The sequence below is a fragment of the Eumetopias jubatus genome, unplaced genomic scaffold, assembly GCF_037043125.1.
Source record: "Eumetopias jubatus isolate StellerSeaLion01/CBP00866 unplaced genomic scaffold, mEumJub1_p1.0 scaffold_8, whole genome shotgun sequence".
NCBI lineage: Eukaryota > Metazoa > Chordata > Mammalia > Carnivora > Otariidae > Eumetopias > Eumetopias jubatus.
The window spans coordinates 41,490,049-41,515,219 of record NW_028274814.1 but is presented as its reverse complement, the minus strand read 5'-3'; the positions used below and the strand labels follow the sequence as shown (position 1 = coordinate 41,515,219).

Below are 25,171 nucleotides of genomic sequence, written 5' to 3'. Positions count from 1 at the left end.
TCCCTTAAGGGCCTCAACCAGCCCCACCCCACCCTGGATTCTCCTAGCACTTCTGCCCCTGCACACCCTTCTCTTTAGGAATTTGGCTCCATTCCTTGTAGATAAGCTCCTGGAGACAGGACTTCCATAATCCTCTATGCCCACAGGAGGGGCTAACCTGGTCCCAGAGTGTGGACTCAATGAGAGTGTGTTGAATGACACAAAAAAATGAATGGCAAAAGTCTTTTGTCATTCCCGAAATTTTGTTGCATTGCCCACAGTGGGAAATACACTCATTAGCATCCAGAAATACTTTGGTTTAGCAAGATTTATGCTGTAATCATTTATGGTAAGGACACTAGGAACTAGCCTAGGAGGACTAGAGTAGAGAGGACTCGAATACTGTGTTCTGTGATGAAGGGCTGTCTCTGACTTGGGCATTACATCGTTCTGAGGGACTCAACAGGCCAGATTAGGACCAGCCAGCACAGAGCATGCGGATTGCAATCTATCCTAAGGAAGTTTGTCCCCGTAAGCACTGCCCAGCAATGGAACAGGCTGTCTCACCAGATAGTGAGCTAACTGATACTAGAGGTATTCAGGCAGATGTTGAACACTCTGCTCCCAGGATTGCCTCTGCCTCTACCCCACCAACCCTGAGAGTCTGGGATTGTTTTGAACTGAGACTGACATCAAAGTATACAGTGTAAGATGTGCCGGGGAGTCTGGATGAGTTGACCGGGAAGCATTCCTGGACCCGGAGAATGTTGAGCCAGTCCATTTCTGAGTCTTCCCACTCACCCTTCTCCACTTTCTCCCCTGCCCCACTTCTGCCCCACTTTTCCCTCCCTTTCCCATCTTCTGTTTCTTTCTTTGTTTCCGCCACCTCCTCCTCCAGCCTGTTCCCACTGCCGGGGAGTAGAAGGCGTCTGGCCTGAAGGTCTCCCCGCTGCAGCTGGCCTGGCCTGGCCTGGGGAGAGGTGCTGCGTCTTCACTCCCCTGCTGTGGCAAATGAAATTACCAGCTTCACTCTGCAGGTCTACTCAAATCAGCCTTTCACGTCTGATGGATTTAAAAACATGCTAGAAGTCAGCATCTTAAATCCAAGAAACACAAACAAGCAGATGAGGCTGCATTTTCCTCCCTCTGTGCCCACCCCACCCTCTTCCCTTCCTCCCACTCTCTCCTGCCCCCTCCCAAGGCAGGTTTCATTCACGAGGCCCATCTCCCCGGTCCCCGTCCCTCCCCGTCTCTAGCTGGCGTGCAGTCTTCAGCCTGAGCGGTGGCTGGGAGCCCCGGGGTCTAGGTTCCCTCCTCAACCCTGCGGGACACAAATAAGGCCACCCAGCAGTGAATGCCGACACCCTCGCTCCCAGCGTGGCCAGGGGCGTCTTCTGCCCTGGCGGCTGCGATGGAACCCAGGGCGGGCTCACCAACCTTCCTCCTGTCCCAGACGAGGAAGCTGTGGCCCGGCAGGAAGGGTGACCTGCTGGGTTCAGAGGTCAGTGAGCAGCCACGCGGCTCCTGGCCCACCGCCCTGACAGTCCACAGCCGGCCTTCCCAAGCCTGTGTGTTCAGTTTTCTGGGAAGGCCATTTGCTACCCCAGAGCCCCACAGCCCCCAGCAATCCTCCTGTGAGAGTTTCTCAGGCTCTGGTCACAGCAGGTCTGTCCCCGGATATTCACTGGGGACCCTCTTTGGGGCCTTGGCCCACTTTGGTTGACCTAGCCCAATTTTCTCCAGCTATAATTTAAGTCATATTCCCTTTAAGCCCTGAGTGCCATCTCTTTGAGACTTGACAAATGGGCCGCCCGCATGTCCTCTGCCTGTGGGGCAGTGGCCGGCTCTGGGGCTGCAGTGGGGAGGCCAGGAGAACTGTCTCACCTGGAAAAGGCTTGACTGCTCTGCCCGCGGCTCAGGCAGACATGGTGGTTCCAGCTGGTGGTCCTCAACCTTGGATGCCCCCTGGCATCACCAGAGTGGTTTTTCTTTATCTTTACTAGCTTATTTTTATTTATTCTACTTCTTCTTGTTTTATCATTTAAAAAAAAAAATAATGCCGATCCTCGCCTCGCCCCCCGCACACACGCCAGAATTTCTGATGTAAGTAAAGTTAAAAGAGCTTTAAAAACTTGTTTAATGTTACCATTATAGCAATAAAAATAATGGAATGGAATAATGGAAAGAGAAAAATCTTCTGCTTGTGTGTGAACATTTTCTTGACCTTGGATCTGCTCTTTGTACCTCTCTCTGTCTTTGCCCATGCGGTTCCCTCCAGTTGGATTCTTGAAGAGAATTTCAAGGACTTGCTGACGGCCATGCGACAGGCCATCAGTGAGGCCGATGGCCTAACAAGGTTCTGAGGCCTCCGTAGTATTACATGCCCTCTCAGTTACCAGGTCTTCGAGAGCAGCCACATGCTGATGCTCTACACTCACGAGGGACAGTTGGGGCTCAGGTGCCACACCAAATTCATCATGTGTCTGTGGATATAGAGCACTCACGCACACACACACACACACACACACAACCATACACACACACCGCACACTCAGACACTCATATAGGCACACACACTCATGCAGTTACCACACACACCACATACACACTGCACACTCAGACACAACACTCACACACACACACACCATATACTTACACACCATACACACACACACATCACATACTCAGATACAAGGCACTCACACATGTACCACACATATTACACACTCACACACACATTCCGACACACCACACACACTCTCATACTCGCATGCACACATTCACCAAACACACACGTACCACACATACCGAGGAAACTGCACACTCTACCCATTCCAGTTTCATCCCTGACTCCCTCCCCAGTAGTCCCACCACTGATGGCTTGAAATGCTTTCCATGAGAGTTTGAATATGTGCCATCGTGCCAAGCAATACACTATGCCCTTGGATCATAAAAATGGAGAAAAAAATCTAGGAGCCCAAAGTCAGTGGAACTTAATTAACTAGCAGAGAGATGGGAAATGAGAGGGACAGGGCAGGATGCCCTGCAATGCAGGAAGTTAGTGAGAGACTAACTTGTCCCTGGGTTTGGAGTGGGGGGGGCTGCCTTTTGTGCCCTCAGACAAAAAGGGGAGCAGCGGGGAGTAGGGATGACAGGAAGAGAAGTGGGAGAGGGCAGGCAGTTTGGGGAGCCAGCCGGGCTGGCTGCCTGCCAGGCTCATGGGCAGATGTGGGGTGAGGATTCTGGGGTTGGGGATGGAGAATGAATCCGGGCATGTAAGCGGATGAGGCCAAACCTGGAGAGCCTGCCTGGACCAGAGGAGTTTAAATGCCATCTTGTAGGTGATGAGGAACCCGTGGAGGGTTTTAGACAGGGAAGTGACAGGGGCAAATCTGTGACTCAGGGCAGAAAGACAGGGGAGGCTTTCTGGCGCTGGTCCCAGGACCCTGTGCTGAGAGGACCAGGGTGTGGTAAGAAGGGAGAAAGAACCTCGTAACCAACCAACCTCAATTTTCAACATGACCTGTGTTTGCCCGTGAGCCAGGCCACATTTTATACCTTGGCTTCCCTCTCTGCCTTCCCACAGCCCAGTGTGTTCCCAGGTTGGCCACTCCTTCCTCCTTCTGGGATAGGGAAGATGAAGAGCTCCATCAAAATCTGACTTTTGCTCTCTGTCCTGCTTCTATACTTGCTGGGACCTGCACCCCTACTTTACACATGTCTTAGTGCAAATAATGTGTGTCCTCCTTGTAAAGGACAAGGAATTAATGATTTCTTTGGAAGTCATCCAGCACAGGAGATAACATCTAAGGAAGGACTGGGCGAGAATGACCCCATGAAGCCATCATGTGCATATTCCAGCCCACGGGTGCTGGACATCTTGGTACCAAGACCTCCTGACTCCAAGGAATAAGTGACTTCTAGAGGACACCTGGATCCTTATCCTTGTTCGAACCGGTTCCAGGATGCCTAAGAGGACACTTATACCAGACCACAATCCTCAATAAAAACCCCAGGACACAAGCAAAGACAAGACTCTCCTTTTCTTTTCTGAGTCTCCCACATGCTCTGTACCTGCCCTCTCTCTGTATCTTCAATAAACTCTGTTCTCACTTCCTTGCATTTGATTTCTATCCTGCACGTAGCCAAGGACCCCCTCTGTGCCCTTGGACCCAGCCGGGCTACATCAATCCCATACCTTAAGTCACTAAATCTCAACCACTGATTTTTTTTTTCCAATTAAATCCAGTGAGCCTTAGGAAACATGGTTTCTCAGGAGGTGGGGGCTTAGGGATTATACACTGCAAACCTCAAGCCAAATAAAATTAGATTTTGTATCATCCACTACTTTGAATTCTCCAGGTCCGAATTTCCTCCATGCACATAAATAGTCAAAGCTAGATGTAGTTTGTGGTTTGTGGACTGGCAGGGGTTAAGAGAAAACCCAGGATTAATACAGCACTTTAGAGTTTACAAGTTTCTTCCACGACGCTCTCTGTAGATCAGCTTCCGTCTGTGGAACTGGAGACTTACGAGCATGAGGACCTTCTCCAGAGCATGGCTGTGAGCAACAGAGCTAGGACTTGCCCAGCCCCCGAATTCTTAAGTCTGGGGCCAGAGTCACTGCGCTTAGATGTGACCACATTGTTTGCCCTCCGCTTCCATCTGCTGCCTGTCAATCCCAGCCCCCCCTCCACCCTGGATCCTGAACACCTGTGCAGCCCTCCTCCCACCCCTTCCCTCAATTTCCTCAGAAGCCCACCTCTCCACAGGTCTCCTTGTTTGGGGACACTCTGGGGACTGACACATGAAAGGGAATCTAATCAGAGATCATCAATAGGCAATATTAGCAGAGCGAAATGAAGTCCCCGGCTGGATGAGTCAGCCAGCCCTGGCCAGCAGGCAGCCAGGACCCCTAATTCCATTTCCTCTTGGTTATTAAAATGATTTTCCAAGAGATAGTCCCATCTCAGGAAAGTCACAGACTAATAAAGTGCAGTCAAGCACCCAGAGAAGACCTGTATCCATGCCCCCCCTCCCGTTTCCTTTGGCTGCTCACTGGCAAAGCCTCCGGGGGGTGTTTCTGCAGTGGGGAGGGACCTTCATTTTCCCCCTTGAGCCATATTTCTCACCCTGACCCTGGACCCCACAAAAAGCCCAGCAGCCCTCCTCCTTTCCCCCACTAAAAACTCAGGCACCGGATCTCCATGGACAGCTCTGAGCCCAGGGCCACAAAATAAGAGCTGTGGAACTGCAGAATGGGAGAGTCAGATTCTTCCCGCCGGCCGTGCGGGCAGGGGAGGGGGGCGCCTGGGGATCACGCCCAGTGAGCACCTTCGTTTCATAGACAAGAATCCCTGGGCCTAGAGGGGGCCACACCGGAGGTCCCAAGAGCAGGAGCAACAGGTGAAACTGGCAACGTGCAAGAGAGTCATGGCAGCAAGCCATCATCTGCCCCTTCGGCAAATATTTACTCCATGTCTCTGACGGGCCATGGGACTCTACTCAACACTGAAGCACACACATAAGTGAGCTGTAGAACCTTCCCTCCAGGAGACTGCAGTCTCAGGGCTGGGGCGGGGAGCAGACACAAAACCAGATACTGCTAATAGAGCATCGTAGGTGTGGGCACAGAGAGCCGCACAGGACACAGGGAGCAAGTGGGGAGGCTCACAGAGGCCAACGTGTCCGAGTCCCGGAGGTGCTCAGAGCCCGGCAGAAGCCGAAGCCGAAGCCTGTAATCAGCAATGATAGCGGACATACACCTGTTGACTGCGTCCTCGGCACAGTTCTCATTCCATCCTTCCCACCTTCCTCTGAGAATAGTACCGCCAGGTTACAGGTCAGGGAAACTGAGGCAGGGAGAGGCTAGCTGCCTTGCCTGAGGTTATGTAGCCGGGAGAGGGAGAACTGGGGTCCTAGCTCCAAAGTGGCCCGTGCTCCTCTGCTCCCGGGTGACTACAGGTCCTGTTAGGCCACTACGGCCAGCTATGAGGTCCTGGTCCAACGCTGCCCCACGCAGCTGGCGGCCTGGGGCCTGACTCACATTTAATGATCTCAGCTTCCCCAAGCCCTGGCCCTGCTCTGACCTCCCAGGGTGTCCCTAATCCAGGCCTCTGCAGAAACCACTTGCAGAATTGTTTCTAAGCAACAGGATAGTGTGCTTTTTCTCTTTGGCCCCCCAAAACAAGCATTCCCATCTCCTGTGGGCAGAGACTCTACACCCAGAGTCCCCCGCACGTTCTCGTCTGGGGCCCTTGGTTCCAAAAACAGGGAGCACCACTTATAAGCTATTGCCGCCTGTGGGCGGCGGGCGGCGGGCGGCGGGCGGCCTGCTGCGAAGGATGAGCCCCCAGGTCATCTCAGACTATCTCGTCCAACACTTCCAACAACCCTGGAGAAAAGTGTTAGTCTTCTCCGCATTTAACAGAGGAAGAATTCACTCAGGAACAAAGACTCCCAGTAACTCAGGGCAGGTTTCAGGGCCACTGGCTGCAGGAGTCAGCCTTCCGCCCCAGGTCGGTTTGTCTCCAAGGCTGGCTGGAGTTCAAGGCATCGTCCATGACCATGAAACTTGAGTGGTGAATCTGTGAAGCCTCTGTCTTTGGCTTCAGGCACAGTGCTGTATCCAACTGAGCTAACCGACCGTGGCCAGGAAGCAATTGTCATAATATCAGAAACCCATTATGACCCACGAAGCCTCGGAAAGATGTTTCAAGAATCCGTCTATGAGTTGAAAGCAACGCTGAGCATTATGCGCCCCTGGAAACAGCTGCCTAGGGGCTTGGAGACAGCAGAACCATCCCGAGATGCAGAGCCAGCCTCATACAAACCCTACCTTTCGCCTCCCAATTACATCCTCTGAGCCGAAGGGAAGCCATCCTTGTGCGGAGAACAGTATGACATGACACCAGAAAGGATAATGCAAATAATCTCAGAGTTGTACAAATTGCCCCTTTGTGGATTCCTGATTGGTGAACAAGGCAACCCTACAATGAAGCAATTTGTATTCAAGCCATTTTCCATAGCAGCCTCCCAGAGAAGCCTCAATCTCCACCCTCCACTTGTGGCTCCTAGAGGCTCTGTCCAATTTACATTGACCTTGTCTGTGGTCGTCTGTGGTTTTCTGAAGCAGGCAGTGGGTTAAGTCTATTACCAGATCCCAGGGGAAAGGACTGCCAACTTGAGCTCATTAAATTGTGAGCGTGCATGGGGTGCAAATCCTGTCTTGTCACTTTCCTGATTAAACCCTCAGTGGCTTCTCAGTGCCCAAGGCAAATAGCTCCCTGACATGGCAGCTCCCGAGGCTCCTGACCGTGGGCCCTGGCTGTATCTTCTCACTGCTCTCCCCTGGCCCTGGCCTTCGCTCTTCTCTTCTCCCCTTTTCCAAATGTGTCACTCCCTCTGGCCGCCTTTGGGCTGGGCCTGGGCATAGATGTTTCCCCATTTCTCCCTCCCTTGCCTTGCCCCTCTGCTTTTGTGAGCTCCTGCTTAAAGTCGTATCTTCAGAGAGGCTCTCTTAAAAAATTAAAAAAAAAAAAAGATTTCTTTATTTGAGAGAGAGAGTGCAACAGGGGGAGGGGCAGAGGGGAGAAAGAGACAAGCAGACTCCCATGAGTGTGGAGGCCCTGTGTGGCTTGATCCCATGACCCTGAGATCATGACCATGACCCGAGCCAAAATCAAGAGGAGGAAGCTTAACCAGCTGCGCCACCCAGGCGCCCCCAGAGAGGCTCTTACTCCCTCAGCCTCCGCCTTTCCTCTTCCATCATATTATCATTCTTGTCCAGGTTCTGCTCCTCCCGTTTCCTGTACATTCCAGGAGGGCAGATGCATCTGTTTTGCTCACTCCTGTGTTCCCAGTGCCTAGCGTCGTGTCTGCTACACGGGAGGGACTCAAGAAATCTCTGCGGAAGGGGGGATGTTAGGAAAAACTACTTGCTTAGCTCTCCTGGTTCCAACTGGGACTGGAACCACAGTCCTCGTGCTGCAGATGAAGTAGCATCCCGTGCTTGATCCGAAAGCCATGCCCAGTCTCCAGACAACAAGTGGCAAGGGTACCCTCTCCTGCCCTCAAATAGATTTCCATGTTGTGTGGTGACATGTGGCAGTGTGTGCAACAGAGTATTTCGGCATCTCTGGGTTTTGCTCCTTCCTCCCTGCACTGATGTTCTCTTGGGAGGCTCAATCCTTGCCCTGGGCACAGAGAAGGAGCCCTATTTTTCTGTTCTTCTAATGCCTTCTGACTCACAATGCCACAGTGGCATGTGCCTCAGCCACGTTGATGACAATTTGTGACACTGGGGAGGTGGCTGGTTATTTCCTATTAAGTGGAGACAGAAAGCTCTCATCTAAGCATTTCCATCGTTACTGCAGTCCAGATGAGGCTCCCAGCCTCGCCCCCCCTCATCCCTCTTGCCAGGCCCAGAGAGTACTCCCGAGCCACTAACCCTGGCCCTCGAAGAGAATAGGTGCTCTGAGTACACAAACTCAATACATTATTAATCACAACCCAAATACCACTAGAGGAAAAGTCTCCTGGGAATAGCAACATGTGTCAGATTCCAGAGTAAAGTGAACATTTTGGATTGCTACTGCTCTTCTTCCGGGGGTTGTGAACCATGCACTAGACATAGACTCTAGGCTCCGTCTCAAGGTCACCAGGAAGTCCTTGTGCCTGGAAATGCAGGTGGAGAGAGCCAGAAGGGGGGGGTCCTGACCAGAGTGCCCCAGGTGGGGCTATGGCATCTCGCTGATTGAGGATCTTTTCGTTCTAATGGAAGGACACGTGCTGTTGGTGTCAGTCAGTCACTTCCTGCTGGAGGTCTGGGAGATCTCCACAAACCACTTGTGAGGCCTTTAAGAGCTAATGAACAGGAGCCACTAAGCAGGCCGCTCTGCCCAGGGCTCTTGGCAGGAACCCTACATGTGTGTCACCTACAGTGACCAGCCTGCAGGCCTGGGGCCACGCCAGCTGCTGACCTTGGCTCTGACAGCAGAGCCTGCCGCCCCCAGGACCTTCAGAGGCCCACAGGCACTGGCACCCAGGCATGCTTCTCAATAACCGAGTTGGCATGCAGGGCAGAAATATTATTAAAATAGCAATTATAACTGGAATTGCGATTGCGCTTTGCACATTCCAAACATGCTTTATATTAATCTCATTTCCTCCAGGTCATCTCTTTCTGAGTCTCATGGATGTGGAGTGACTTGCCCAAAGTCACACAGTTAGTAAGCGGCCCCACTGGGGTTTGCCTCAGTCTTTGGCTCCAATCCTCACGGCATGTGGCAGAGTTGTCCAGTGATGGATGCTTCCCTTTGAATGGGGCACAGCAGGGCCTGGGTCAGGTGACGTAGCCTCTGGGGAGTCTGGCCAGTTTGCTCTGGCTGCCCCTGAAGCTGAGATGCTAGCTGGAGCCTAGTATTTGGGAAAGACCCTTTCCACTTCTGCTGTGATAAATGACCTATGGTTAGGATCAAAAAGGGTCCCGGGCCTCCTTGAGTGCTGTCATTCTCTGAAAATGACAGACTGGGTCCTTCTATGGGATTCACAGATAGCATATTTTCCTTCTGTTTCATAAGCTTAGTGACTGAGAGATGCTAAGGAGGCTAAAACCTCACCGCCCAGCCTGACAGAGCCTGTGACACTGAGCTGGGCTCAGACTACGGATGTGGTGGGATGGGGTAGAGTGGGCTGCTGAGGGAGGTGGCTGGGGGACCTCATTTCTCAGTTTGGGGGCAGGAGTGAGCCCAGCCTGCCCAGAGACTGACAAGCAGCCGGTGCGGCCATGAGGGTAGGGACAGTGCCTGCTGACACTGCTGCCTGCCATTGCCTAGCTCAGGGTCAGGAGCCCGTTAAGTAGCTGATAAATGCTTGTTGGCCAAACTTCTGATTGTTGAACATGTTGTGTCTGAGCCTGAGCTGAATATGAGCTCGTTGCTTCCCATGGGTTGGGCTCTGGGCAGCCTGGGAGGCGCTAGATGTGGTTGGACGGCGTGAGGAGATCACCCATCCTCAAGCAGGCTTACCCTGGCAGTCCCAAGACCACAGGCCAAGGGTTTGGGGGAAGCCTGTGGAGGCCCGAGGGTCTAAGGCAAGCTGGAGGGCCACATGGGTGGAGTTGTGCTCAGAAGCCCGGTATGCAGGGAGGAGCTCTTCAAGACTCCAGGCAGGGACCCAGAAAAATCTGTCTTCAGGAACAGGGCTCCAGAACCCAAGGTGGGGGCCCTCTGTGCAGTGGCGGGGGGGTGCGGGGGTGGGGGTGTGTGAGGACAACAGAGACCCAAAAACGAAAGATAGGAGATCACCCCATGATCACAGCTGGCCCCTAGGCTGAGGACAGGCTCTTAGCTGGGTGGCTGATCCCAGGCATGAGAATGGGCTTAACTGAGCTGTGTTGCAGAGGTCCCGATTCAGGCAGGGCCTCGAGGTGGGGCTCCAGCTGTTGTGCCCAGGGGGAGGAAGGCTGTAGAGACAGGGGAGATGGCCTCCATGGGGTGGTTTTTACGAGAGCAAGGGAAATGTCAGCCTCTCCCCAGGGGCAGCATCGAGGGACAGGAAGCCGGTAATCCTAGAAGGGCTCCTGGACACATTCCATGATGTCAAGCCGGTCGGCGGTCACCGTCTCCTTCCACCTGCACCCCATGCTGTTCAAGGGGATGGGCAGAGAGAGGCCGGTTCCCGCCCCTGCAGCCCGCGTTCTAAAGGCGAAGAGGGACCATGCCTGCAACGGCCCTCAGAGTGACTCAGGGAGACAAGCTCAGGTAAGACCCCCAGAACGACCCCCGGGCTGTGGGTGTGGGGGAAGTCGGCTGGGAACGGAAGGGAGAGGCTCCCCCAAAGAGGAAGAAGGGGAGAAGAGGACCGGAGTTCCACCAGTGAGTTAGTATAGTCTTTAAGGGGGAAAAAGGTAGGGTCAGGGGACAGAAGAGGTTTCATAAGTGAAGTCGTCTTTGCCACGCCTCCGTTGTCATGCCGAGACCCCATCTCACACACCAACTTGGATTCAGAACGGGTTCCAAGCAGATATTGCTTATTTTCCACTGAATCAGAAGGAAATTACAGTTCCCATTAGAGCATTCCCGTGGGCGGGAGGAAGGGGCTGCTGTGGAGGTGCTCCTTCCTGCCTCCCCAGGCCTCACCCCTGCAGCCCAGGAGCAGAGATGGGAATGGCGCAGCAGGGGCTGGAGACCCAGGGCCGGGGCAAGCTGCAGGGGTGACCTTCTCTTCTGGTGGCTGGAGAGGCCTGAAGGACCTCTGGGCCTCCGCTCAGCCCAGTCCTCCCCTGTCCCCCAGCGATGTCAGGGATGCCTACAGGCCCCAGATGCCTGGAGCCCCCCCCGGGGGGGGTGTCATCATCCTGATTGGCTCCTGCGAATGTACAATTTTACCCATTGACCATGGATGGAATCCTCCATGAACTTGGCTGGGCTCCCTGCCCAAGGAAAGGCAGAAGATAGGCATTCCCCAAGTGCCACCACAGTGAAAAGCCACTAATGCGTTTCCCTCAAATGCCCCCTGGGGTACCCCCACGCCCATGTCCTTCTTCAAGCCCCCTTCCCTCTCCAAACACATTCACCGCTGTCCCCTCAAGCTTTTCTGTGCTTCTTGTCTAACATATGGACTACGTGATGTCCAGGTGCAAGGAGAGGCCTGCAGGCCTGGGTTCAGAGGGACCCGCACGGGCGGTGGAGGGCCCACTGGGCAGGACTGAGGTCCCAGCTCAGCTCTGCTACAGCCCCACTCCTCCTCCTGGGGCCTCAGTGGGTCCCTGCTACAGAATGGGTGGGGGTGCCTCTAGCCCTAACTCCAGGACTCCGGGGAAGCCAACAAGTACATTATGGAAGGGTAGGGGTCACTGCTGCTGGAGTCACTCATCATTCTCAAAGGCACTGCCAGCCCCAGGATGTCCCACCAGCAGCCAAGCCAAGTGCTCCTCTACCTTCCCCCATCTGGGGCCCGTTAGGCTCCACCCACTACCTCCAAAGGGCCCTTCTTTCTTCCCAGCACCTGGAGTGTCTCTCCCAGGGGAGATGATGCAGATGAGATCACCTGTCTCAGAAGCTAAAGAATAACCCAAACCCAAACCAGATCAAAACTCTTCACCGTACCTGGCAAAGTACACTGACTTCCATCCTACGGAGATTCAGTTACCACACTTAGATGGAGGCTGCAAGTTTTGCCGACAGGTCTCTAATGGAAAGTATGATTGACTCAGAATTGGAATGCAGGGCAGCCTTCTACTAGCTAGAGGGAAACAAATACGGGCTCCGACAGGCCCAGTATAGCTTTTCTTGGGGCACCTGAGTACTGTTGTGCAGGTTTTGCACCAGACCAAGGGACAGGGGGGACTGAAATTCACTTTCCCTGCCAAGGAGAGCACCCACAGAGCTATGTGTGCCTTCAGGAGGCCCCTTTTAAAATCCAGGCAAAGAACCCATATCTGCCCACAAAGCCTGTCCCCCTTTCTGAGTGACAGTGGTTCCAGAGAGACTATTTCAGAGCTGATGGGGGCAAGAGATAACATAAAGACGCAGGAGGGTGAAAATGTGGTTCTGGGCCAAGTGGTGGGCACCCAGCCGAGACCCAAATGCTGCTTGGGGGCAGTTTCCGGTGAAATTGCACAGAACTCACAGTGGGAGAGAAGGAAAGAGAGACAGAGAGAGAGGATCCAAGAATCCACTGACCTCAGAGTATTATGGCCAGGGGGACTCCAGGGTCACCTAGATATGTCATTTTCAGAGGTGTTTGGTTTTGGTCTTGGTTCCTTTTCATTTCCTTATTTCATTTTTATTTTGAGTAGTAGAATCCTTTTCCCAAAGAAAATTAAAACAGACAAGGGAAGCATTGGGTTGTTTCTTTTTTTAATCTGGGGAGAGGGAAATCCAGAGCTCTGCCCACCTCGACGTGGCACCTCTCCCAAGCCCTAGGGTTCCCCAAGACACAGTGTGGAAAACATTCACCTGGTCCAGCTCCTTTTCCTCAGTGGTAATAAGGAAAGTGATGTGACTTGCCCAAGGTCCACTGAGACAAGCCTACACCTCCATGGCCCAGGATCCCGGCCCTGTTTCTTCCCACACACAAAGAGGCAGACCCTCAGGCTCCTTGGCAATGGAATCGTCAAGGCAGCTAGGCCTGGGTCCCTGCCCACAGGTAAGGCCCATGTCTTTCCCTCAGGTGATTGTTCCCAACCACAGAAATCGCTCATCTGGTTCTGCCCTCTCCACGATGGAACCAGAGTCTAGAATCTGGGAGGTGGCAGGGTTGAAGAAGTTGAGGGCACTGGAGATTTACCAACCATGCAGGGGGGGAGGAGATGCAGTAAGAACCTGGGGTACCATCCTAGGATCCAGTCTCACTGGAGCTCAGTGGGAAGGCCCCCGCCAAGGTGGGTGAGCTCCTGTTGGTGCAGAGGGTGGCAGGCCAGTCCAGCCACTGGCCAGGGGTGAGGGAGCAGGGATGAGACTCTGGGCAGTGCTGCAAACATTCAGCACCTCGGACAAGAACAATCTCCCCACTAGCCTTCCACTCATACCCTGCCCCAGTTTCACCCCAGGGACCCAGGACCACCATCTCCTGCTTTTGCTGGGCCCTCCCAGCAGGACACGTATCCCAGGTTCTCCTGTTCCTGAGCTTGGCCTCCCTCCAGGCTACATGTAGCCTCCTATTCTAGAGCGTTCTTGGTTAGCTCACATCCCCCCCACCTCACTGCTGAGTCCCTCTTCCTAGCCCCCTAAGAGTTTGCAGGGAACATGCCCTTGAACCAGTCGTGACTTTCACGGCTGCTTCTACCATGAGCTGCCTTCTGGGAGCTGGGAGCAGCATCCATTGCTCCTTGGATCTCCTGTGCCTGTGGGGCCTCTGATGTCCTCCCAAGCCCTCCCAGCCCAGAGCACCAGGAACACAGCCAGGCAATTGATTCGCTCTCATGTGCATTTATTGAGTGCCAACAGAGTGCGTGGTACTATGCTCAGGGTTCAGAGCCACAGTCTAGTCAAAAGGAGGCCAGAGCTAGTACAGAGAACGTTTCATAGCTGCTTAACATCTGTAAGGGACGGGGAAGGGGGAGAACTAATCACAAAACAAATTCCTATTCAAAAGCAACAGAATCTCCTCTGAGAGTAATATATATTCTGCGCACACACACACATACACACGCACACACACACACCCTGAATGAACACAGAAATACACCCACGTGGTTGTATATGCATGCATATACAGGTGTTGTGGGTAGAGAAACTAATGGATCCGCTGGAGGCGCGCACACACGCACGCACGCACACGGCACCACGCAGACGGGTAATCTGGCTTATGCTATCAAAGACACTATGTCTCCAGGTTCTAGTGAAGCAATCTGTCCTAGATGCCTGCAGCATGCAAAACTTGGAAGTTCCGGAGATTCACAGTTAAGGAGGACAATGGGTATACGTGTGTACTTTTCCATCCTCGGGGCCCCAGCCATCACACTGGAGATTGCTCTTTGTCGGCGACAACAAAGCCTCGGTGAAGGGCTCCCAGAGTCGAGCTGGGGAGCTGGAGGCTCTCTGTCCTAGCGGCAGGGCCCACGGGAGCCCTGGTGAGTTCACCAATCTTCAAGGCAGAATTTAAAACTCTGGTTTTCAAGTGTGTAGTCCTGCAAACGGTATTCCTTGTTACAGAGCCGCAGATCGAGGGAAGAGTTTCTCTTCTTGCTCACTCGCTGCAGCTTCCCACGTGTGCTAACGCATTTTGTAGTCATTAGATACAGATGTTTCACACAGCTGTCCCTTAAAATCCAAATCTACCGTGAAATCGAGGTCTCGCTGCAAAGGAGTGAAGGGACCCAACATTAGTGTGGGAGCAAGCGAGTTGAGCGCCTCCCACTCCTGCAGGCAGGGGGATGGGCAACTACCGTGTTTCTAAGGTTTTCTAGCTAAGGGGTTCCCACGAACAGCCCTCGGGAATCTATTCTGGTGTCCCATTATCCTCACAGGAAGTGCTTTGATTTCGAACCTAAACCCTTCCTGTTATAATATAGAAATGTTCCCTCTGATTTCATCCTGAGAGAAAACAGAATGGGGTGGTTGAGTCTTCTGTGGCACAACCCTCAAAGCATTCTCTAGACTCTTTCAACACACATGCTTGCACCTGTGGTTACTCAAAAAGAATCACCTGATCCCCAACCCACCAGGGCCACTGACGATATGTGAACCAAACATCTTCCAGGCCACCAGAAACTGTTATGTCCTGGCTTGGCTTGTTCTAAATGAGCTGAAACCCATGGCAACAGCCTCCGTGCTCAAAGCCCCCTGGATGAAGAACTGGAAGCTGTCCTCAAGGCTGAAAGTCCAAAGCAGGGACTTGAGAAAAATCTTGAGAAAAATCTGTCATCTTTGAGAGTTAAGGGGCCACGGCTGGAAGCCTTCAATGACACCTGGTCAGATCCAAACCCGGTTTTCTACTGCCCCTACCCCAATACCTTGTCTGGTTGTGCACAAGACACTCGGGCACCTGGGCAAGAGGGTCCTGGAAGCTGCAGGGAGCCAGCTCCATGGGTCCCTTCCTCTCTCTGACCCTGGCCCAGACAGAGACTGCCTCAGCACTCACCACGTTTTTGGCATTTGGCTTCATGGATATGGTCCCATAGATTTCTTCGCCCCTCCGGACAGTGAGGTAATCTTCCAAGTAGAAGACAGTCTGCTTCCAGTGGGTGTAGGGGGCATCGGGGGCTGAGGGGAGAAGAATAGGGGAGGTGGGAAGGAAGGGTCAGAGAAGATATCTCCAGAAGGTCTGAGGCTGAGACCCTGCCTAGAAGTTGCTGGGCTTCTCCTGGGATTCACTGAACCAATACCCAGCACTCTTGCAGGGTTGGTGCCCAGCCGCTATAGCCTGCCGCCAAGCCCCAGAAATCTTCCCTCGGCCCCAGTGCTCCTCCTTCCATCGAATCCCCATCTCCTCGGGGCTGCTGATCTTCCAGGAAATCAGAAGAGAAAGATGCTGGTACTACAAGTTCATTCCAAGGGGTGGGATGAATACCTCTCACCAACTAAACTCATTAACGCAAATGAAACTCAAAATGCTACTGTTTTTAATCAATTCAACAGAGGGAAGACATTCAGATAGTGTAAGGGGGAGATTTGTAGAGTAGGCCATCCTGGCTCTCCTTAAATGACATCACGTATGCAAATTCCAGAGCTAAACCAGTGTCCCACTGACATCCCCATCCTACAATTAGCTTTCCTTGCCACCTCTCTGCCCTAGAACCAAACCTAGTACCCTTGGCCCAGGCCAGCTGTGGGGTTTCAGCAGTGTCCTCCTAACTGGATCAAAAAGAAATGAGGGATGGGGCGCCTGGGTGGCTCAGTTGATTAAGTGTCCAGCTATTGGTTTTGACTCAGATTATGATCTTGGGGTCCTGAGATCAAGCCCCACATCAGGCTCTGTGCTCTGCAGGGAGTCTGCTTGAGATTTTCTCCCTCCTTCTCCCTCTGCCCCTCCCCCTCAAATAAATAAATAAATCTTTAAAAGAAGAAATGGGGCATAATTCTCATCCCACAGACCCACCATTGGTTCACAGCACACTCCTGCAGGATCCAGAGCTGCACCGATGCTGGCGCCTCCCCTGTATTTGCCATTAAATCCCAACCAGCCTCTCTCGACACACTGTGTGCTCAAAAGCCAAATGAGGGGTCCTGCTTATGGGCCATCTTCCTCAGCGCCAGCTATCTTTGGCATACTCTTCCCTCCCTGTCCAGCAGGCTCTCCCTTCTTCATCTGTCACTTCCTCTGGGAAGTCTTGCCTGACGGCCCACCCTGGGCTTATGCTACCACAATGTCTATCACACTACAGCATAAAGGCCTTTGTCTTTTTTCAGCTGTTTGTTCCTCCATAGGACTACAACTTCCATGAGGACAGGTGCCCTGCCAGGCTTCTTGACTGTGACGTCCTTGGTGCCTACCACCACACTTGCTAGATCTGTAAGAGCTGAACAAATGAGCTATGGCAAAAACCCAAAGAGTAGACCCTTCGTTATGCTTCAGGGTACCCACAGATGTTCAATTACAATGGAGGCTTTGAAAACTATAGATAGTAGAAGAAGCCATTATAGTAAGTTCCTCTTGGCCCTTTAGGATCTTACCTTCCACCACCTGGATGTAGGACTCTTTAATACTGATTTTCTCTTTGCTTAGGACCAGAGCTAAAGATGAGAAGACTTGGGAGAATATAAGAAGTGCCTTTCAAATACTTCAAAAGCTGTCATATGGAAAGATTTACATGTGGCATTATATATGGCGTTGGAAACAGAACAAAGTCTAGAGACTGGGAATTACTAGAGGGCAGATTTTTAATTCATCAGGAAAAATCAGGGCTGTTCTGCAATCGTCTGAGCTACCTGAGGTCCAGCCTCGAGGTGTTCCTACAACAACCACTAACGGGATTTATCATGCACTGAGCCAGACCAGGTCACCTCTAAGATCTTACAAACCCCAGGACCTATTTAAATGGTAGTGAAGAGTCTGTCTTTCTTCACCCTTTGCAATGAACTGGCCTGATCAAAGGTCAGTGGTTTGGTTAAAGACTCGTGTAGCCTTCAATGTGTGCATTTAGGAGATTAACACAAACTCAAAGTCATGGTGGGGGGAAAAGCAGCCTGAGCGCTTGGAAAAGCTCAAAGGAGGATCATGAATGTGCAGTCTGTGCCTCTCAGATCCTAGATCCCCAAACACATCCAGCCTTCATGGCCTCTAAGGCATACTGCTGTCTACGGACAAAGTCCCCCTGTCCCAGCATCTTCCCCGCCAACTGTAACTAAATGAATTGTCAAAAGATAGTCTCTGGTGTGTGCAGAAAATGGCAGCATATGACTGACAGCCCTCTTGCCCCCACATCCTCCTACACCAGCTCAGACAGGTGTCTCTCTCTCCTGTTCTTAAAGACCTTCAGGCAAGGAGATTCAAGCAGCTTCCTTCTGTCACCTAATCAGATGCCTTAAGAGAGTCCCAGAGATTTTGCTGGCTCAAGGTTGGCAGACATCAAGCCTGGGAGGGTCTGATGGTTGTCCAAAATATATGCCAGCCTTGTGTTGGAGGAAAGTGATTTTTTTTCCCTTTGCCATCAACATCAAAAGTTTGAGAACCTCCCCAAACATTTCATTTCTGTGATGGGTCCATTAGCTGTGGACTAATTATCTAAACCAGTTTTCACAATACTAATACTCTGTCGGGGTATCCAGGAGAAACTGATTAAAATTCAGATGTCTTGACTCTACTCCTGAGACTTGAATTCAGTCATTCTGGGGGACATGAAGGGAGCAGACTTGCCAAGACTTAAAAATCTCCCCCCAGATGTTGTAGACATACAGCATGGCTGAAATCACTGTGCAAACCCACTCTTTTGCATCTAATAACATCTCCAGATGGGCAAGAGTGGAAAGGACATTAAATAGGCAACAACAGGCCCAGTTTCCTGCTTCCACATTGCCATGTGTTTGCACTATGACCCTGGGGTTCATTTGCTATATCTGCAGAATGTGGGGCGTGATATTGATCTCCCTGGGTACTTTTAGGATTAGATGGGATGACAAGGGGGAAAGGGTATACTAAGGGTGACCAAATCTCCTGCTCTGCCCAAGACAACTCCAGGTTACTTGTCTTTGTGGCATAACTATGAATAGCTCTCCCTTTCACTATCAGAAGTGTCCTTAATTGAAAGATAAATTATATAGTCATCCTATGACACATTAGGCCAATGTGAGGGTATCACTAAGCCATTATAATATAATAAGCCATTATAATATAATTCCCATATAATCACTATGGGAAGTGGTATATATAATTTTATTTATCCATAATCTATGGTTCTGACCTGCAAAGCTGTGCTGCCTCACTCTAGCAGTGTAGAAGGTCCTGGGGAAGGATCTAGAAAGGTTCTAGGTGCAAGGGTGAGTACACAACACAGGGCTGTGGATGACATCAAGAGTTCTTAAGTCTTTCCCTCCCTCCCCTGCCCCAACTATAACCTTCAAGATCATGTGCCTGACTTTCAGCTTTCCCTGTTATGAAGATCTCTTTATACTCTTAATATCCTGACCCCACACGCCAACCTCTCCTTTTCTCCCTCCCCTTCCCAGTCTCTCTGGGCTCTGGATTATGGACAGCTTTTGTTCTACATTTTAAGTGAGTGTGACCAGTACTGCCCCCAGCAGCATGCATTCCTCCATTCAACAGACATCAATTCAGGATGCCTATCATGTGCCAGTTACAGTTCTAAATTTGGGAAACAGCAACCTGTACAGCCTTGCCTCCCTTCACACCCTGCAGCCTCAGCAAGAAGACACTCAGATCGCTGGGTCATCCTCCTGACCAAGGACAGGGGTGCAGAGCTCAGGGGGCTGCGGGAATGAATGGCAAGGGCCCCTCACAAGAAGATTTTTCCTGGTGCTTTCAGAAAGGGAGTGGAATCCTGCTCCCCGTTTCATTTCCCAGTGTCTAAGTGGCTGGTAGCTTTTCCTGAAATTTAGTACTTTTCCTGGCTATCAATTTGCAATTTTATTCCCCGGGGGGTCAGAAGTTTTTTGGAGAATGAAAGACTATGCACCAAGAAATTTCTTTGACCTGCTACAATGACTCAATGTCACCGGATAGTAAAGTGGGAAGGGGCTGCTAGGCATCTCGGTCCAACCACATCATCTCACAAATAACAAGCCAGAGTCCCAGAAAGTAAACTACTCAAAGCCCATCTCCTATGTCTGGCCGCCATACCTGGTTGACTCCTGGAAAAACGAAGACTCCAACCCAGGCCTGCTTCTACTCAAGCAACTGCCCCTCCACGCACTCCAGTTGGCCCAAGGGTCCCAGTTCCCCACCCACTGAGGATGTGGCCAAGGTGTGGGGCAGCCATGCCCACTGGCTGGCACAGCCTGGAACCCTGGGCTCCTGTGCCCATTTTCGACAGCTTCTGCCTGAAGCTGCAGAGAGGAGACGGGAGAGCCATTAACAGGGATTGTCTTCAAGCTGCATGCTACGTGATGTGCTTTTGAGTGGGCCCGCCAGAGCTAGCTGTGGCTGGGCTGAGACAAAGCTCGGCGGATAATTGATGGGAAGGGGCCACATACAGCAGGCTACACTCTGCATGAAGTTCAAAAATAGCTGAGACCAAACAATACAGTGTTCTGACGTACACATAGATACGATCAAACTTTTTTAAAATAGCAAGGGGATAAAGAACACAAAATCATTCGGAATAATGTTCATCTAGAGGCAATATGGGAGGGGTGTGATGAGATGGGGTGGAGCATCTGTTTAATTATGTGGTGAGCTCACAGGGATTAATTACGTGACTGTGAATTAATTTACTTATTGATTATAAATAGTATTATAGCCACTAATGTATTTCCGGTTAACACTTATATTCTAATTAGTAATAGTTTATTTCTTGATATTAAATAATGCATTTACATTCTAATAACAATAATACATTTCTTTCCAGTTACTATTGCATTCTAGTTAATAATACGTTATTTACATTCTAGTTACTGAGTTAGCGGTGAGTTCACAGGTGTTCATTATATTAATAAATAAACAAGCAAAAAGTGAACTGTGTCTGACCCAATGATGTCATGAACCAGGAATTAGGATTAATCTAATTCTGTGCATCTGAGGTCCTTAAAAACAAAAAGTAAATACTCTTTTCTAGGTGGTCAGAGTTCAGAGGGTCTGAAAAGCCCACTGCCAAACCCACACTACCTGGTAGCAAAACCCCCAGTGGACATTCCACAGGCAGCTGAAGAATCAGCTTAACAAATTATTTCCCCTGATCTCTAAACATATGGGGATGCTGCATCGAGAGGGACCTACGTCAGACAGAAGACACAGGCCTTGATGAGAAAAGAGGGCATATCGTAGTAAGGAGATGGAATTATCTTTCCAGAAAGGCATCAGCGGGAGCCAAATTCACAATCATCTTGTTCAAGCCGTTGTGCACAGGGGCAGTGGTTCTCAGACTGATTTGTGTATCACAATCACCTGGAGGGCCCCATCCCCAAGTTTCTGATTCAGAAGGTCTCGGGTAAGTCTTGAGAATTTGCATTTCTAGCAAGTTCCCACCATGATGCTGAAGCTGCTGGCCACAGACCACACTTTGAGAAGGGAAATGGAAAACTGCAAGACCTCTGGGTGACCTTTGAGACCTGAGTTTCTGGGGTTCTGTGCAAAGAGGAGGCAACATAACACCATAGTTGCAAAAAGACAGACGAGTGAGCTCAGACCTTGATCTAGACCCACGGTCTTTGAGCCTATGAAACACAGTCCTTGTCCTTTCTCTCATAGGGACTTGTGAGGAACTATAGTGGGGCTGTGACCACAGAATAGGAAGAAACTGCACCAGTGGGTTGGAGACTTGAATGCTGAGAGCAAACCCTTACCATCTGTCAAGCAGGCTCCTGATCAGCCCTCCCGCTGCTGCCTTAACCCCTACTGTGAGGCTGGGTTTCACCCATCCTTCAAGGTCCAGGTAAAACTTCCCTTCCCCGTCCAGGCTATTCTTTACCACCAGGAAGACAATCTCATCTGCTGCCCCTCTAAGAAAGGTAATAGATAAAAATGACCCCAGTTGAGGGGGGGGGTCTCTGGTTTTCCCCAAGACAGCCTGGATGATGGACACCGGAAGATTGTGGTCTTGGTGGTCAGGAGACACCAGTTCTGGATAAAGCCCTTCTGTGATGGGTAAGATAAATCTCTTGCCCCCTCTGTCCACAGGTAAAAGAGGATCATTGTCACCAAGGCTCAGGAAGTGAATAATCATATTCTCAGATTCTGGTAGAACCCATTGACCCCTGCCACATACACGCTCACTTGCCCCTGACAAAGTGCTCCCACTTCCCGAGAGGACTTCACAGGCATGATCAATATGAACATGTTCCCAAGGGCAGGACTTGGATCTTGATATACTCATTGGATGGAGATTTGTTTAGAACCTACTGCGAGCCAAGCACTACTGTAGATGTCAGCAGGGCAGAGATTCATGAGATGTGACCCCAGCCCATGGGGAGACTGAGAATTGCATAAAAAGAGTAAAAATATTGAATAAACAATGGTACATTTGGCACTGGAATCCTGTGTAGTTGTTTCAAAAAAAAAAAAAATACACTAGCTACGTCTGTGAATCTGTGGAAGGCTCTCCAAGATATATTGTTAAATAAAGACAAGGTGTCAGAGGGCAGCGTGTTTAGTATGAGCTATCCGATGTTTTAAAAAAGGTGTAGTTTGGATGTGGTACTGTGGTTACATAAGATGCCACCAATGGGCGAGCTAGGTAAAGGGTTCACAGAGCTCTATGTTCTATTTTTGCAACTTTATGTGAGAAGTATTTCAAATAAAAAGCCATGTGCTTCTGTACCATTGAAATGTTTGGGGAGGGTAAAAGAAATCATTAACATATGTCCCTGAGGCACAGGGCTGGGTGCAATGGAAAGAGGACTTTTTCCTTGACTTTTTATACCCCCTTTTTTTACATCACCATGAATGACTGACATAAGCACAGGATATTAGGGAGCTCCAAGAAGGATGCCTAACCTTGACCAGGAGCGAAGGAGGGCATCAAGTAATAACTGAGGTGAGAGATGAGGCCTGTGCTGGAATTGGCCAGGTGAGGGGCGGGGATGGGGGAGGTGTTCGGGGCTGAATTGTGTCCCCCGCAATTCATGAAGGGAGGATCTGGAGCTGAGGCCTAAGCCTCTGTCCCTCAGAATATGACTGTATTTGGAGATAGGACCTTTAAAGAGGCCTTTAAAATAAGGGCTTTGGGTAGGCCCTAATCCAGTGTGGCTGGTGTCCTTCTAGAAAGAGATTAGGGCACACACAGAGATACCAGGAGCGCACACACACAGAGGAAAGACCATGTGAGGACACAGAGAGCAGGAGGCCACCTGCAAACCAAGGAGAGAGCCTCAGGAGAAACCAAACCTGCCGACACCTTGATCTTGCAGAACTATGAGAAATAAATTTCTGTAGTTTAAGCCACCGGCCTGTAGTACTTTGTTATAGCAGCCCTAGCAGACAAATAGGGGAGGAAGGAGATGACAACAGTCTCTGACCAAAGACCCTCCTGTCCCCTGGTGCACCTGGATGAACAAGGGGTTGGAGTATGCAGAGACAATGGCCTAGAGACTTAAGAAGCCTTGCTAAGTTCGGGGACAGCAAGGTGTTCAGTATGACTAGGCTGTCTGTGCAGTGAAGGGACAAGGGAAGAGGGCAAAGCAAAGGAGGGCCAGTGAGAAGCGAGGTGACAGGGTGGGCTAGGGCTGGGTCATGGAACCCCCATTCACCAGGCTAAGAAATTTGGGGTCATCTGCTACAGGAAATGAGACACCTCTGAAGCTGGGCAGGGAGGGAGTTTTATTGTGCTTCTAGAACAGGTGGGCTTTGAGGAACAGTGTCAGGAACTCAATGAAGGAAGGATTGGGGTGGAAGCAACAAAGAAAAGAAGGAGACAGAGACATAGGCTGCAGCCTACTGAGAGACCCGTTGAATCCTATGGTAGGGCGAGGCAGTGAAGATAGGGAAACCTTACTCTGTATCCTTACCGCTCGCGCAGAGTATTCTCAGTAAATGTTCAAAGAACAAATGCGCCTTTCAAACAGGGCCGTCCCCCTCTGCCTCTCCCTGCCCAACACACACTCTCAGCTCTGGTCTTACCATACCCACTTTCATCTACCTTCTCCTTTGGCAGCCAAAAGTGTGCTGGAGAAGGTTTATGAGATGCCAAGCAAGGGCCCCTGCCTGGCTCATGCCCCAGGTCCTGCCCCCAAGAAGAGGCCAACCCTGGTCACTTCTGCAGAGCCTCAACATGGAGGGTCTCAACATGGAGGGAGGGTCTGGAATGAGTGCCCACCAAAGGCTCACCTGTGGAAAACCCCATTTTCTTGTGGCACTTGGTAAATTCAATATTAAAATAGGTGACCAGGGCGTGGATGTAGTCATTTCTCTGTATCTGCAGGCAGAAGGCAGATGTGAACGACAGCTCTTCCGTCTTCACCGTATAAATGTCCACTTCCTGTGGCCCAGAAGAAAGAGAATGCCAACACTTAGCGCCTCCACCAGGTCTGGGTCCTGGTCAGCAGCTTCCTTCCCATGGAAGACCACCAACAGTAGACTCTCTGGGGTGTCATTATTCTTGGGGTGGCTCCCCACCCACCCACTGCCCTCCCAAGGACCTCCTCCATCCTTTCTAGGGTGGGGTAAGCCTCAGGCAATGATGCAAACACATTTGAATCAGAATGTGTGGGGAACAGAATTAGGGAGGTCAGTCTTCTGAGGACTGGGGCTTATGGGGGAGTGGGGGAGAGGGGAGAGGAGGATTAATGAGAGAGAGTCTTCCTGAACCTAATGGAGCAGCCTCAAAGCAGTCCCCCTCAGCATTGCTCCCTTCATCTAGTGGTTCTCAAAATGTAGTCCCGGCTGACGGGCATTAGCATCACCTGGGTGCAGATTCTGAGTGGATGGGGTAGGGACGGCGTCTCAGACCTGTGGAATCAAAACAGCAATCTGTGCTTTATCAAGCCCTCCCCCTGATTTGGGTGAACCAGATTAGTCATTTCCCAATTTTTTGACATTCAAGTTCCCAACTAAGTATTATCTCAGGAGTGAGGACCTGAGCCCACCCACAGTCACAGACTGGACCAAGGGAAGTTCTGCTGACCATCTACACCAAGCCTGGATAAAAGAAAGAAAAAGCAGGGGAGAGAGAGAGAGAGAGAGGAAGGTAGGAAGGTAGGAAGGAAGGAAGGAAGGGAGGGAGGGAGGGAGGGAGGGAGGGAGGGAGGGAGGGAAAGAAAGAAGAAAGAAAGAGAAAGAAAGAAAGAAAGAAAGAAAGAAAGAAAGAAAGAAAGAAAGAAAGAAAGAAAGAAAGAAAGAAAGAAAGAAAGAAAGAGAGAGAGAAAGAAAGAAAGAAAGGAAGAAAGAAAGAAAGAAAGAAAGAAAGAAAGAAAGAAAGAAAGAAAGAAAGAAAGAAAGAAAGAAAGAAAAAGAAAGGAGGGAGGGAGGGAGGGAGGGAGGAAGGGAAAGGGGGAGGGAGAGGAAGGGAAAAAAGAGAAAGGAAGAAAGAAAAAAGGGGAGAAATAAGAGGTAAGAATTTTTCAGTTCTGGCTGGGGAACGGAGAACACAAAGAACTAATAATTCTAACAATTTCAGTTGGGAAGTGGCTGAAAATCA

General features: G+C 50.9%; 1 protein-coding gene across 2 annotated transcripts in view; it reads right to left on the bottom strand.

Moving 5' to 3' along the window:
- Positions 1–13,893: 13,893 nt before the first annotated feature.
- The window catches only part of PRMT8 (protein arginine methyltransferase 8), a 91,876-nt gene continuing 80,598 nt past the window's right edge, over positions 13,894–25,171 (bottom strand). For both annotated transcript variants that reach the window (XM_088025871.1, XM_088025870.1), the window contains 3 exons: positions 23,863–24,013; positions 15,568–15,689; positions 13,894–14,783 (listed from right to left, as the gene is read on the bottom strand). In XM_088025871.1, coding sequence (XP_087881997.1) covers positions 14,700–14,783; positions 15,568–15,689; positions 23,863–24,013 — 357 coding nt within the window. In that variant the 3' untranslated portion in view covers positions 13,894–14,699. The remainder of the gene's footprint in view (positions 14,784–15,567; positions 15,690–23,862; positions 24,014–25,171) is intronic.